Below are 16091 nucleotides of genomic sequence, written 5' to 3'. Positions count from 1 at the left end.
CACAGAGCAGGGCCAGGGATCGAACCCACATCCTCACGGATACTAGTTGGATTCCTAACCCTCTGAACCACAATAGGAACTTCTATCTGGAATCTGTGCGTGTGTGTGCACACACACGTATGTGTGTGTGTGCATATGTGTGTGTGTGTGTGTGTGTGTTATAAAGGATCTCCTCTCTCTGTCTCTGTCCCTGTCTCTCTCTCCTATTTGGAAACCCAAATGGCCAATGAAGTTAAGAAAAGACTCTCAACCATACTGGGAATTGGAAAAATGCCAATTAAAATAAGAAAAACCCTTTCAGATGCATAAAATGTTTAAAAGATTGATAAGACCAAATGCTGAAGAGGACGTAGGGAAGCAAAAATTCAAACCATGCAGGCAGAGTAAAAGCCAGTGTGCCCATGTGGCAGCAGCAGCATGGAGAAGAGCAGCCATGGGCCCGCCTTCCGACACGGGCCTTCCACACCCAGGTACAGACCCTACACCCGGGGCTCTCAACACCGCCTGCACAGCTGAAACCAAATCTGAGGTACAACCCAGATGCCTGCCTGTCTTTTTAAAGCTCCCCAGGTACTCGTTTAAAAACTTCTAGCCTGGAGAGGCCCTACTTAAGCATGGACATGTGTACAAGGCTGTCTGGTGCAGGATGATGTGTGACAGCAAGAAACTGGGAACAACCTAGATGTTCCCAGTGAGTCTGCGGAAGAGCTACACAGCCCAGAGCAGCTGAAATGAAATTGTCCGTATTAACACAGAGAAACCTCAAAACCACAAAGAAAGAGCAGGGTTTTTTTGTTTTGTTTTTGTTTGTTTTTGTCTTTTTTGCCATTTCTTGGGCCACTCCCGTGGCATATGGAGATTCCCAGGCTAGGGGTCGAATCAGGGCTGTAGCTGCCAGCCTACGCCACAGGTCACGGCAACACCAGATCCTTAACCCACTGAGCAAGGCCAGGGATCGAACGCACCTTCATGGTTCCTAGTCGGATTCATTAACCACTGAGCCACGACGGGAACTCCAAAGAGCAGGTTTTAAAGGATATGTATGGTACGACACAGAGTAAATTGAACACACAAACAATACGATGCCCAGGTTTTGGTACAGGCACAAATAATGCAATATAAAAACACAAATGCGGAGGACACAAGTCAACAGCCTTCCCCCAGAGAGGGAAGAAGCCAGAGTCAGAAAGGCAGAGGGCACAGAAGGCTTTGGGTGCATCTCACATTTTTATTTCTCTAGTTTCTGCAGTAGTCCATGTGTAAAAATAATCTTTCATGATCTTTAAAAAGCAGCCACGGAATGAATTATTGTAGCTGTTACAAAGATAAGTGGGAATTTTAGGGCTGTCATGGAAAGACACCCCAAATTTACTGTGAGGTTAAAAAGTGAAAAACAGTATACACAATCTGATCTCATTTGTATTAAATAGATATTTATAGAGGCATAGTTATATGATATAGAGCTGCAATAAGTAGGCAGAGATTTCTACACTTTTAGGTGTTTATTTGAACTTGGAAGGAGAGATACAAACATATCTCTAGGGAGAGAAGTGCAATTGTTTGACTTACATAGGGATCATGTATTAGCAGAAAAAAATTGAATTTTTTTTTTTCTCTTTTGGCCACCTTTAGCCTTTTACTTTACACATTTAGGTCTTCAATACATCTGGAAATTTTTTCTTTTTTCTTCTCAGGGCCACACCTGCAGCATATGGAGTTCCTGGGCCAGGGATCAGATCCAAGCCAGACTTGTGACCCCCACTGCAGCTGCTGCAACACTGGATCCTTAACCCACTGTGCTAGGCTGGGGATCGAACCTGTGTCCTGGGGCTGCAGAGACAGCCCCTCCCGTTGTGCCACAGTGGAAAAGCCTAGGATGATTTTTATTGAAACGAAAACACTCTAGTGGAAACTAGGAGACTTGAGCTCCCATCTTGCCTCCAGACTGACACTGGACAAAGTTTTCCAGACTCTGCTTCCTCTCTCTCTCTCTCTTTTATTTTGTAGGTAACAAGTGCCTACAGTAAACAATCCAGACCATGTTAAAGGGTAAATAATAAAAAGTGAGTCTCGGAGTTCCCGTCGTGGCGCAGTGGTTAACGAATCTGACTAGGAACCATGAGGTTGCGGGCTCGGTCCCTGCCCTTGCTCAGTGGGTTAACGATCCGGCGTTGCTGTGAGCTGTGGTGTAGGTTGCAGACGCGGCTCGGATCCCGCGTTGCTGTGGCTCTGGCGTAGGCAGGTGGCTACAGCTCCGACTGGACGCCTAGCCTGGGAACCTCCATATGCCGCAGGAGCGGCCCAAGAAATAGCAAAAAGACAAAAAAAAAAAAGTGAGTCTCCTTCCACTGACCCTTAGCTTCCATCCCCTCCCCAGAGGCAACTACCATAGCCAAATTCTCATGGCCCTGCCAGACCTGCCAGATATGCATGAAATGACCTGTTATACACACACACACACGCACACACTCAAATGGCACGAGATCAGAGTCCCATCTGTCTTTAGAGGAGTGATGGTTATGGAGGGGGCTGCACACCCTAATATTTGCTGGATGTCATGATATTCTTCACCATTCTGCCTGAGAGGCAGTGCTATATGGCACAGTTTTTCTTTTAAATAGCTCAAGAATTTGGGGAGAGTTTCACAATGCATATTGAAGTGTCCCACACTCAGGACTGGGAAATTTCTGGATTGAAAGATCAGCCTCTAAATCTCGGTGTAGGTGGACTCTGAGGTTTGGGATCTCCTAATCAAAGGTTCCTGCTAATACACTCATTTTCTGCCGAGCGCCCTTTTATCACAGCTGCTCCCTCGACGGAGATTCTTCAATGGTTCCCCATCAAGCAAGAGAAAAATCTTGAACCCTCAGCTAACATTCAAGGCTCCGAGCCGCCCTTCCCCTCCCCCTTCAGATGAGAGCCGAAAGGAAGAGGCCATTTGTTCAAGAAGCGTACGCTGGGCACCTACTATATGTCAGGTCCTGGGCAAGCTGCCCAGAATGGGTGCCTTGATCACACATAAGTGCCCTTCTCAGGTGGAACCAGGCTGCCATGCGGATGCTTCCCTAATGCAGGGGTCAGGCAGCTTATTCCAAGAACAGACTCTCAGGTTTTCAAACGATCCTGCTCCTCTTCCTTGGCTCCACTTACCCGTGCTAGTCGGGATGTGTGGGCTCCGGAACTACTCAGACCCCTTTGTTCTGACCCCTCTATTTCTAAGAATGCAGCTCAAGCTGGAGGGAGCCTCATCAGAGACACACGCCACACTGTGGACCAGTTCCGAGCCAACAGCCCACAAAATCCCTGGATCTTTATCCCAAGCACTCCAGCCACATCAGGCCTCAGCGCCTCTACGCTCATGCAGCTGCTTTTTCTAAAGAGCAGGCGCTACATCAAACCGTGTGAGATCATTTGGGATCCTGGCATTCTCGCCCATGAATTCATAGTCACTGCCAAGTTGATCTCCCTGATCCTTGAACGTGACCCATCGGTTTCCAGTGACCAAGGCAGTGAGAAGATCAATGAAGGGGATAAGACTGAAGGCAGAGCCCCAGGACCCCTCACTGGAGACGTCCCTTTGGTTGACTCGGCCCCACTGGCCCTGTCCTCTTGGGGCTTGACACACACTGGCCAGTTGTAGGGCTGCCCTGGATTCTGGCACCTAGCATGGCCCACCTATCCATCCAGATCCAACCCAGATAGGCTGAAGAATTTGCCCAGGATGACCTGCTCATCCACCCTAGGCCGGCTGACTGAGTGAATGACTGTCACAGCGAAAACTCCTATAATAGAACATGCAAAAAAGAATTTAAGGACTTCCCGTGTGGCTCACAGCAAAAAATAATTTAAAAAACCCACCAGAATGAATGTCCAAAGATCCATAGAATGCAATCACCATCATCACAGTGGGGTTTCACTCTCCGGAACCCAGTTTCAAATCTTTTCTACCAAAGCCTTCATTGGATCACTGAACAAACCCACACTGAATGCTGCAGGCCGAGCACAGAGGGGGGTGAGGTTGGTGGTGAATGAGATCCAGTCCCTGTCTTGGCAAACTCACAGTCTGAGGAGGGAGGCCGACTGGGAAACATAATGGGTAGTTCCAGGATAGACACAGACACACGCGACGTGTTGTGGTCTAACCCTGACAGGGTCAACCAAGGAGGGCTTCCTGGAGGAGGTGGTGTCTGAAATGGGAAATGATGGCCTGGCAGCCAAGAGGAGGCAGAGGGTGGGACTGAGGTAGCCGGTACTCCACTCAAGGAGGGCCACACACAAAGGCCTGGAGCCCAGAGAGAGGCAGGGAGCCAGTCACGAGATTCGCCACAGAGCCATGGAGTGCGAGCAAGACCAGCGGCCAGGAGGTGACTCAAGGGCTTCCAGGACCTGAGCCCAAGGGCTGCAGACGCCACATTAACTATCCCTGATCTGGAAAGAGGGAGTGTAAGTCACAAGGCCCAGGACACAGTGGACACAGGCTCACCCTGCTGCCTTCTAGCCACGGGATGAGGGATGGAAAAAGCACGGGTCTGGGAACTAGTGGGGCTCAGGCACACTGCCAGGGCACCACCCACGAAGGAAGCAGGGTGGCGTGAGCACCAGGAGGAGAGCAGTACAGGTCTGGAGCATGGTGGCGGGGGGGGGGGCAGGTGTGGGGCACGCAAGCATGAACGAACAGAAGACCGTTCCCAAAGGCTGCCCAGGCACACACCCCCCCCCGCCCCCGGAGTGGACACACTGCAAAACACAGGGACATCTGCATGGCGATGAAATAAGCTGTTATATTTTACATAAGGGGACCGCTGCCGACAGCACAGGACCAAGTCACTCCCAGCCAAGGGATGATGAGGCTGCAGGAGGGTTATTCCCTGTGCAAGGAGTCGGGTCAGCTGGTGCTGAGGCCCAGGCCTCCCCCACCGGGAGCTCAGGCCCAGATGGGGCTCTTGAGTAGCACACAACACTGCTGGGCCCCTGCTCCACGAGGATTCCACCAGGCAACCTCAGAGCATCCCACCCTGCCCATCCCTCCATACACAGAGCCTGGGAACATGGGCGTGCTGGCATCCAGGTGACACCAGCCCCTGCCCTGCCCATTCCTCACGAGGCGAGTGTCCACCTCTTCTTGGTGCCTCATCATGGCCCTGGGACCTGTCACTCCCTCCTGCCTGCCACTCCTCCCATCCCACCCCAAAGGCCACACACAAAAACTCTGTGGAGCCTGCCTTCCCCTGGAATGGAGTCTGCTCCTGGAGACTGGTGGCTGGACCTGGGGGCGAGGGTAATTTTTCCGACGCCTCCTCGACTGACCTTTAATTACGCTGTTTGCCCAGCTCCCCAAACCATTAACTTCCACCTCACAGCAACCACACGTCAATTAATGGAGGGCCTGCTCCGAGCTCGAGCTCCGGAACACAATTAAGCGTGACAGTCCACAAATAAGAAAGAACTGAAGAATTAATTAAGGTCTAAACAAATTAATTACCAGTCCCCAATCAATTCCAATGCCAGCACACATGCTCCTGGGCTCACCGTCTTGCCTAACATCTCCCTGTATAAATAGAAACTGAGATTTCCCACATGATTGCTGTTCTAGACCAGGGCACAGGGAGGCTCTGACACCACCTTGAGGGAGAGAATTGGCTGCAGGGAGCATCCTCGGAGCTTTCCCCGTAGGCTCAGCACACACGCATGCGCACACACCAGTCCCACACACGTGCACGTGACCCTGGCTGGAAAACCAGGGGCTGATGGGTGGAGGGGCCCTGGTGGGATGCTGAGGACCCTGGCTGCCCCTGGACCATATCCCTCAGCCACTCGGCTGCAGGGGTGAGGGGAGTTGCTGGGTGAAATTGAAGGAGCCCTGGCCAGAGCCTGGGCAGCCCGGGCTTTGCCAGCTCTGGGTAACTCATAGCAAGCTTGCATTTGTCTATTCTCTGTAAAGGGGGATGCCTCGCTCTGCTAGAAGGTCCTCGAGAGAGAATGAGGACAAAGGTGGGGTGCAGAGGCCTGATGGGGAGACGTGGAGAGCTGTGAGGCCCCAAGGCATGGGCTCTGGTCACCCAGGGAGGCCTGTAGTGACTGTCACCGAGGTCCCCATGGGAAGGGGCTGATGGGGGTCTGTCCTGAGGCTGGAGAGGGGTGGGAGTAGTGGAATCAGGTGTGGGAGCCAGGGGTCCTATGCCCAGAGTGTCAGGCCTTTCTCTTGGGCAGCAGGGGAGCTTGGTGAAGAGAGGTCTCCACCTCCTGACCTTGAGCCAGAGCCTGAGCAGAACGGGAGTAGCTGGGCAGAGCAGCCTGGGTTCCCACCCGCCTTCCCACTGGAGGAGAGGGAGGAGGGCTGTGGGGGATAGGGAGGAGGGCTGTAGCCACTGAACGCAGGGCACACAGGCCCTTTCACGACCCTCTCTCACCCTGAACTGCAGACCTCCTTCTGCTCCACACCCACCCCACCCCAACAACCGATCAGTCCCACTTGCAGCCACCCCCTCCCTGTGTGCACTCATGGCTCCGTGAGTCCTATCTCTCCATCAGGCCGGGGTCGGGGAGGGGGCAGGGGAGGGTGGGGCCAAAGGACCTTCTACAAAGTAAAGCAAGTCCTGAGCAGGCTTCTCTGTGGCCTTAATGGTGGCCTGGCATAGTCTGGCATCACTTGCTGTGGGAAGCAGAGGTGGGCGCCCGCGGGACCTTGGCCCTATGATGGGGCTGAGGAACACTCTGTCTGGCCCGAGGCAGAGGGAAGCCACATGCAAGGACTAGTTGGTGGCCTGAGAAGACCAGGGGCCTTTTAAGCCTCTGGATGGGGGGAGGCGCACGCCTGTTCACCCTGTACCCCACGGCATCAGCGTCCACTGGGGGTTGGCAAGTGCCCATCTACAGGTGGCCCGGGATGGACACCAGGGGCCAGAGAGATGGAAGCCCACCTGTGGTGAAGGAGAGGCTGGGGCAGGGGTGGAAGGCAGGCAGGCACACAGCCAGGTCTTGGGCAGTGTGCTTGAGGAAGCAGCCAGAAAGGGCCTGCTTCTCCCAGGATCCTGGCGAGCGGGGACCGTCAAGGCGGCCAACCACCCCTGTGTACACCCTGTGCAACCAGCTAGGAACACGCAGGATCTCACGATCCTCCGTGGTGGCCGGACCAGCGTGAGTGGCTGCGGCTCCTCCCTGACAAGCAGGCAGGAGAGGAATGGCTGGAGCCCAAAGAGGGATCAGCCAGAAAGCCTCAGGTGGCGGCGGCAGAGAGGGTCCAACCTGAATGCCGGGACCCTCCTCCTGAGGGAGCCCCAGAGAGATTAAGACCCTTCCAAGGTCACACAGCAAGACGGCCAGCAGAGTAGGGGAATGGGACCCTGGCAGAGTCTTTACCTGAAGTTTGGCTCAAGGACAGATTACATCTCGATGGAGACCAAAAATCCAGTCCAGTGCAGCTGAGAGCTGCCCCTCCTCAGGCTGCATCTGACCCTCCCGCTCGGGATGGCGGGGAACGCAGGGTCGGCAGCTGTGTTCACTCAATTAGGCTCCTTAACAAAGTCAGATCTAAAGAGTTATTCCATTAATGGCCCACGCCAGAAATAGCTGAGAGTTCATTAAAAGTGTGGAGTTGCTATAGCAATTATCTGGGTCGGCTGAGGACCAGCCGGGTGGTTGGTCCTGGGAGTTCATTAGCCTCTGGGCTCCTGAGGAGGTGGGGCTGCTCAATAATGATCTCCCACCTTCTCGCAGGAGCGTTGCAGGTGCTTCAAAGCACTTTCCTATGAATGGAAAGGGTCTGTGGTCTCATTTGAGCCTCAGCTCAAGCTTGGAGGAAGGTAGGGTGGGTGCCCCCATATCACAGATGGGGAAGCTGAGCCCTGGAAGTAAAGAACAGGGTTGGGACCATGAGCTCGGGTCTCAGGCCAGGCTCTCCAGATTGAGCTTTGGCACTAGGGAGGTCACATGGGACCTCACGCCCTTCCTGGCCCTGCCCCATCTCTGTCCTCCGCCATCAGATGGGGAACTTGTGTCATGACTCAAACACTTGTTCTCTTTTGATGACTAATGGTGGTCGGCCTTGTGTTTCTTTCAGGGTTGTATATTTCTTTGTAGTTTTGTGGGGTTTTTTTTAACTTTCACTGTGGCAAAATAAGGTATAGGCTTCTTAAGGCCAGGCTGGGCTTTAGGGAACCCCAGGGCCGAGGCCCAGGGCATCTATTGTGAGCTCAGGGTTTCAAGAGCAGCAAAACTCTGCTGAAATCATGCACAAGTGCACACATGCACACACACACACACACACACCCTGCATGCAGCTTCCTATTAGTGGAGGCTCCTGAAATGCAAAGGGCCCACCACACAAGGCTTGGAGCCCCAGACTAGCGGGAGCCTTGAACCTTCCCTTGTGTCAGCAACCCCTGTGACAGGCTGGTAAGGCCGATGTACCCCTCCCAAAACAATGTCTCTGAATGCATAAAACAAAATATGTAAAATCACAAAGGGGTTATATTGAAATAAGCTATCCAAATGCTTTTTTTCAATTGTGATACAGTAAGAGATGTGATTTTAAACTAATGAATTAATGGAGTTCCTGTGGTGGCTCAGTGGTTAACAATCAACTAGGAACCATGAGGTTGCGGGTTCGATCCCTGGCCTGCTCAGTGGGTTAAGGATCCGGCGCTGCCGTGAGCTATGGTGTAAGTCACAGACGTGGCTTGGATCCCGCATTGCTGTGACCGTGGTGTAGGCCAGCGGCTACAGCTCTGATTCAACCCCTAGCCTGGGAACCTCCATATGCTGCAGGAGGGGCCCAAGAAATGGCAAAAAAGACAAAAAGAAAAAAACTAATGAATTAAAAAACAAGATCTACCAGTGGGTCTATCAAGTACCATGATTTTGAATTAGTGCTGAGCATAAGTGATATTTTAAGAACTCTGTAACGACTGTAATGTGACATGAAATTATCTGTGATTTCTACTGCTGACAGTCACAGGTCCTGCTTGTTACTGTGATTTGCTGCCTATATTCACGATGGAAGAAAATGTTAAATTTCAGTTAAAGGTTAGTATACTTTTCCCAACGGAGTTCATGAGATCCACTGCATCTTATCTACGGACCGCAAGGCAGAGGGTGTCTGAGGACCCCGGGTTAAGAATGTCTGTGCTGGAGTTCCTGGGGTGGTTCTGCGGGTTAAGAACCCGGCTAGGATCCATGAGGATGCAGTTTGATCCCTGGCTTGGCTCGGTGGGTTGAGGATCCCGTGCTGCGGCATAGGTCAGATGCGGCTCAGATCCTGCGTTGCTGTGGCTGTGGCCGGCAACTGTAGCTCTGATTTGACCCTTAGCCCAGGAATTCCCATGTGCTGCAGATGTGGCCCTAAAAAAAGCAAAAACAAAAAAAGAATCCCTGTGCTAAAAGCAGTATCTCAGGCAGAGCTGGAAGGTGGGGCCCCTGTCACCCTTTCTTCTATCTGCATGCATTTTATTCCAGTCGCCCCAGCTGGGAGGCCCCCAGGGCAGAAGAGGTGTGGCGGGACCGTCCAGTTTCCCCAGAGGCTGGCAGCCCCACCTGCCCACACGCACACGCTCTCCTCACTGCACAAGTCTTACCTACGGCGGGGAATGGCACGAATCTCTGGACAAGGAGGCGGGTGGCTGGGGTGAACTTGTTGGCTTTCTGAACCAGGACATTAAGGCCCACCTTAGAAAGAGAAAACAGAGAGGGTGTGTGATGCTTCAGCACTGTGGGAGGACGGGGTGGGCTAGGGGAAGAGCAGCGACTGAGGGGTACCAGCCTGCCCTGCACCTGCACCCCAGACCCTCAATCCTCAGCCTGACTGGGTGCTGCAGAGCCGCAGTGCTATTTAAAGTACCACTGCCCAGTCATCCCAGAGGGAGAAGAGCATCAGTCGCACACACAAACACACACACACAGGCGCACGCACACAGCCTCTCCGGGGAGAGGAAAAGTGATGGTGGGATGGCTGCTATTAGAACACAAAATCTACAAATAAATGAAGCATAGGACCTTGTCATTCCCACCCAGCCTCTTCAGCAGCACCTTTCCAGGGCCCGGCCAGAGCAGGCGGACTCAGCAGAGGGAGACCCACAGGTGACGAGAGAGCTAAGCAGAGCCGCCCAGAGCGGACGTCCTGGGCTCACTGTCCATCTCCACTCAGACTCCAGCTCCCCTCTCCCAGCCCAGGCCACCAGGGCCCCCCTTGCCCCTTGCCTTGGGCACTCCCACTCCACTCCATCCCCCACGCTGACTGCATCTTCCTGGAACACAGGTCCAGTCCCCTCCACCAGGACAACACCTCCCCCTGGCCTGTGCAAGAGGGTGCAGACTCCTTCATGCAGCCGCCTCGGCCTCCATAAACTCACTTCCCCATTCCCCCATCACCCCATGTTCTGTCTGCCCCATCCAGTCAGCTGAAACGCTGCGTGAATTTCCCACCTTGGGGCCTTTGCTCGTGCAGGTCCCCGAGCCCCAAGTGCCTCCCTTCCTGTGCTCCAGTCCACGTCTGTTCTTTAAGGCCCACCTCTGCGCTCCGCCTCCAGGGTCACTGACTCTGGGACTCATTTCCCCTTTCTCTGCCTCCGTTTCCTTGTCTGTAAAAGGGGACGGTAATAGCTCCAGCGTCCCGTCCCGAGGCTGTTCCAGGAGTGGCTGTAAAGTGCTCAGCATGAGCACCTAAAAGACCTCAATAAATGAAGCTGTATAGGAATGATGTCACCTCCCCCAGGCAGAAAGCCGCCCCCTGGCACATCACAGCCCCTCCTTCCCAGCTCTAGGAACCCTCTTTGGGGTCTGATGTCCCCTCCGCAGTGACAGGGAGGGGACGTGCCTTCTTCTTTGCACACCGGGTCCCTAGGGCCATGGATGGCCCGTAGTACATGCTCAGTAAAGCAGCAGCTGAGGGATAAACGCAAGGAACGACTGAAAAGATGGAGAGATTAGCAAAGGCTGGAAGAGGGGCTTTTGGAGGAGCAGGAGGTGGGGTTATTCTGGGGAGGGTTAGGCTGGGGAGAAGGACCTTTTGGAAGGAAAACAGCCTGAGCACAGAGACAAAAGAGGATGCCTGTGGCCAGACCAGAAGCTGGGTGTGTAGAGGTCTTTGTTCCCCCGAACTGAGGCCAGAGACAGCCCTCCCCCATCCATCGTTCCTGAGAGGAGGGGCAGCAGGGGCGGCTGTGGGCCTCCTGGCCTGACGGCCCGGACAGCCTGCTCTCGGCTCTGGCGCATCCGGTGGCTCAGCAGGTCCTGGCTCTGGCCTCAACCTTCTGGGTTGTTGGGGGAACCGCAGAGCCTTGGGAAGGCCTCCAGGGCTGTGGGGGGCCCGCAGCAGTCAAATCAGAGCACGGCATGGCAGGAATGGCCCAGCCCAGGCTGCCACTGTGAGACCTGGGAAGATAGAAGTGCTAGACCGCCAGCCACCGGGCAGCCAAGCCCCACCCTGGAGCCAGAGCACCATCAGGCAAACCCAGCCTGGGCGCTCAGGTGCTCATCTGAAGCCTCCAGCTGGTGGTCAGTGCCCAATTCTTATTCTCTCTGCCCATTCAAGGGGAGGCAGGGAGGCAGAGAGACTCGTGGCAGCTCAGACACACTTCAGTGTACCGGGGCAGGCTGGAGATCTGCCAGCCCACCCTGGGCCCAGCAGCCCTGATGCTTCAGGGCTGCCCCTGGGACACAGATGGAACTCTCCAAGTCGCAGCAGCAAGTGACTATCTCTGTGACTCAGAAATGGTCCCCTCACCGCCCCCCTCAATACCAGGGAATATGTCTCTCAGAGTGCCAGTGTGGAGAGAGGCCAGGGGACACACAGGAGGGCATCAGGGGTGAAGCAGAGGAGGGGAAAAGGGCATGCCTCGGGCCAACCACGTCACGTGACCCAGCTTAACTACAGGCTTATGGATAGGGCACCTCACCCCCTTTTATAGGTTCAGAGACATTCAGACAGGTTCAGAGAGGTTAAGTCCCTCTGCCCAAGTTCAGACACTGAGGCAGGTAAAACGAGGATCCAAACCCAGGGTCTGCTAATTCCAAAGCCTCACTCAGCCGCTGTGCTACTTGCTTTCCAATGGTCCTCCATCTCCGCGAGCAATGTCTGACATGCCATTTTGTTTTTAAATTACTACAAGCCAGGAGTTCCCTTTGTGGTGCAGTGGAAACAAATCTGACTAGGAACCCTGAGGTTGCGGGTTCGATCCTGGCCTTGCTCCATGGGTTAAGGATCTGGCGTTGCCGTGAGCTGTGGTGTAGGTCACAGATGCAGCTTGGATCTGGCGTTGCTGTGGCTGTGGTGTAGGCCAGGGGCTACAGCTCCGATTAGACCCCTAGCCTGGAAACCTCCATATGTCGCAAGTGTGGCCCTAAAAAAAGCAATAAATAAATAAATAAATGCCATTTAAAACTGGCTGTATGCACTGCAAAAGCCTCCCTGAAAGACCTGCATGGAGCTGGGGCCCAGATGAGTGAAAGGCAATTCCAGGCAGAGCCACCTCTGCCCTCAGTAGCTAGAAAACAGAAGATCTGGGTCCAAAACCTCACACATCTGTTTGGAAAGATGCAGGAGATGCTGGAGGAATGGGGAGCAGGAGTCAAGGAGACAAGCCAGCAGGGAGCTCGAACCCTTCCCCTCACTGCCTCTTGGAGGCAGGCATGGCGGAGGGCGAGAAGGATTAACGGCCATTGGCTGCAGCAAACCCTCAACCCTCCCACCTACCCTCAAGCCTTCCCCTCCTTGGCTGGCTGCTCTTGCCACCAGGTAGGACTGACACAGCCCAGGGTGAGTGACTCAGCCTGTCTCCCCCACCCCAGCTAGGCGGGAGGAAAGAAGAGAGAAAACAATGCTTGGGTCCCCCTTCTCTGGCCACCTCTTCCCTGAAACCCACCTGGGTCTCCCCAGTATGGACAGGTGAAATTTAGTGAGGCACACACACTTTGCTAAATGCAATGGCCCACAGGCCTGAGCCCAGGGAAGGGGCTGCAACCAGCAAAGTGGGGAGAAGGCCTGGGCACATGTGCAGCCACAGGCTCACTAAGAGTTGGTGAGGTCACCCATCCACTCGCCTAGGATGCGCCTGATGGCACGAAGGCATGCATTCAGGGGAGACCCCCCAAATCAGGGCTTACTGTTCCTGCAGCTAGGATGGCCACAGCCTGGGAGAGAACCAGGGTGGGCTGCAGACTGGGGGTTGGGAGCCCGTCTGTTCTGGTTCCTTGGGGACCCTTTGGCCTGGACATTTGGTGGAGCCCATTAAAATTAAAAAGCCAAGTGGCTGGTGGCTCTGAACGGCAGCCCACTTTCCCTGGCATGGTGGGTCCTGTTTAAGGGAACCAGCTGGCATTAATGGCACACAATTCATCACGAACAGCAGCTAGCGATCAGAAAAATCTGAGCTAATAATCAGGTTCGGGAAAGATAATGAGATATGGAACAATCACTGCTGTGGGTCCCCTGGGGTCTGTTTTAACAGCCTCCAGATAAGCCACAAAATAGAAATGAACAAAACAGGGGCTCCATTTCGGTGGAAGGAACACAAACAGGGTGTGGATTCCGCACAAGAATTCCCCATGTGGTCAGCAGACAGGGGTCCTAGGAGAAGCCAAGAGCCCAGGACCAGTGAGCGCTCAGAATTGGCCTGAGGAAGCAGCAGGCTACCTGCTCTCTGGCTACCTTCTCTCCAAGCTCTGGCCCCAGACCAATGAATTTGCCACAGGCAACTGACGGGGCCAGAGAAAGAGGAGGGAAGACCAGCTTCCTGCAATTCCCTCCACAATGGAGGTAAGTGCTGACCAGCACCAAGAACTGGGGAGGGGTGGGAGCTCCCGTGATACCAGGCCTTCAGGGACAGCTGATGGCCGTCTCCTTGAGTAGGAAGGTCCTTCCAGGCCAACAGCAGCCCAGCTTCTGCAAGGCCAGCGAGGAGCCATTGGATGGGGCTGGAGCAATGCCTGCATCACCCAGGCTGTGTCGCCACGCCAGCCCACACATCCGGTCCCCTGAAGGATGCCTCCATCTCGATGGGCTTCAAGCACTCTGCCGGCCCTGCAGCCACAGCAAGCAATGGTTATCTTGCTCTTCCTCACCCACCCCTGGCCGCCTCTCCCATTCCCAGCTCAGCGCCTCAAGTCAGAAACACAGGGGTCAACCTGGACAGGAGCCTCTGGCCCCCCACATCCAGCTCTGGCCCAGCCCACAGCACAGAGCTCCGTGTTCTGTGGTTATCTTGACTGCAGCTGCTCCTGTCACTTATTCCCTGGACAACCACTCACCCCCTAACTGGGCTCCTTGCTTGCCCCCCTTGACGCCTCTAATCCATTCTCTACACAGCAGACAGAGCAGTCTTCTAAAAATGGATACCAGGGAGTTCCTGTCCTGGCCCAGCGGAAACGAATCGACTAGGAACCATGAGGTTGCGGGTTCGATCCCTGGCCTCGCTCAGTGGGTTAAGGATCCAGGTTACTGTGAGCTGTGGTGTAGTCACAGATGCTGCTCGGATCTGGCATGGTTGTGACTGTGGTGTAGGCCTGCAGCTACAATTTCAATTCAACCCCTAGCCTGGGAACCTCCATGTGTCATGAGTGTGGCCCTAAAAAGACTAAATAAATACATAAATAAAAACGGATTCCAATGTGTGTTAGCCTTTCAGTGGCTTCCCCCCACTTAAAGACCCACCCAGCCCTGCAGGACTGCCTGGACAGGCTTGCAAGCCTCCAGCCATCTCGCCACCACCCCACTCGGCCCAAGAGCCAGTCCCTCTTCCCTTCTCTGTCTCCCCCTCTCTGTCCTTGACCTTCCAGCCCTGCCCTCCTTTGGCTTACTCACTTTTCATCTTGAATGTCAGGCCTTCAGGGAGGCCTCCTCTTCCCTGGGGGGTCCCCTCTTGCAGCCTCTCGCAGAGGCTGGAAAGCTTCCTTCCAGATACTTTTCACAGTCTCTAAGTATATTCATTTACTCTCTGAAAATGTTGGGAGTCAAAGTAATACAGGGATATTAGTAAAAATAGAATCACCCTGGGAGTTCCCGTCGTGGCTCAGTGGTTAACGAATCTGACTAGGAACCATGAGGTTGCGTGTTCGATCCCTGGCCTTGCTCAGTGGGTTAAGGATTCGGCGTTTCTGTGAGCTGTGGTGTAGGTGGCAGATGCAGCTCAGATCCCAAGGTGCTATGGCTGTGGTGTAGGCTGGAGGCTACAGCTCCAATTAGACCCCTAGCCTGGGAACCTCCATATGCCGTGGGTGAGGCCCTAGAAAAGACAAAAAAAAGAATCGCACAGAAATATTTTTACCTGTGGACTCTACTAAATCCTGTCTCTCCCGATAGGCCCTAAGCGCTAGGTCAGGGCCTGTGCACACACTCATTCCTCATTGAGTCTCCCGTGCCTGGTGAAATGAGTAGGTGCTTAATCAATGTTGCTACATAAATCAAGTCAACGATTTCAGGGGCAGGAAAAAAAAAGAGCCACGAAGGAGAGCTGCCTTGTGCAACCACCGCCATCCACCTGAGCAAACACAGCTCTGCAGTGCAGGGCGCAACTCTAAGGCCACCTGAGCAGATGGCCTTAGAGGAGGAGGAGGGGCCTGGGGGCGGGGCTACGAAGCATCCAAGGAAGGGGCAGCCCAACTGAGCCCTGAGGGAGAGCAGGAGGCAGCCAGGTAAGCAGGGAGGGGGGACTCAGTGGGCTTCAGAAGGATGAAATACCAGGTTTCTGCAGCTGGCTCTGTAGACTACTGGCAGCTGCCATAAGTGGGACCGAGGGTCCTTGGAGAACAATGGAAGGGCCTGTCTGAAAGGAGGGATGGCATTAGGTCAGAATTTAGATCTACTCTTGGGTGGTGGATAATAATACAACAAAATGGTCAGGGAGGTTTTTTGTGGGTCCTGGGGAGCAAGGATTAGGGCAGGTCAAGGAATCTGGGAGGTACCAAAAATGCCCACCAGAGGGCGTGCATTGTAGAATTAAACTCTTGGTAATAACCAAGACCCTCTCTGGAGGTCAATTGTCCTGCAATCTCAGCCAGCCTGTTGCTTGGCAGCATGTTCAAGAGCAAAGGGCTAAGGTGGCCAGGACAGAGTTATGCGGAGGTTCAAACACTTGTCAGCTCCAGCTGCAGTTGTGTGG

The 16091-nt window shown here is 54.1% G+C and overlaps 1 protein-coding gene across 1 annotated transcript in view; it reads right to left on the bottom strand.

Annotated features, from left to right (window-relative positions):
* Positions 1 to 16091, bottom strand: part of SFXN5 (sideroflexin 5) — a 132951-nt gene that overhangs the window by 35624 nt on the left and 81236 nt on the right. Inside the window, exon 10 of the mRNA XM_003354772.5 lies at positions 9573 to 9663. Coding sequence (XP_003354820.2) covers positions 9573 to 9663 — 91 coding nt within the window. The remainder of the gene's footprint in view (positions 1 to 9572; positions 9664 to 16091) is intronic.

This window comes from Sus scrofa, chromosome 3 (assembly GCF_000003025.6).
Source record: "Sus scrofa isolate TJ Tabasco breed Duroc chromosome 3, Sscrofa11.1, whole genome shotgun sequence".
In the NCBI taxonomy this organism is placed as follows: Eukaryota; Metazoa; Chordata; class Mammalia; order Artiodactyla; family Suidae; genus Sus; species Sus scrofa.
This window is presented reverse-complemented; position numbering and strand designations above follow the sequence as displayed.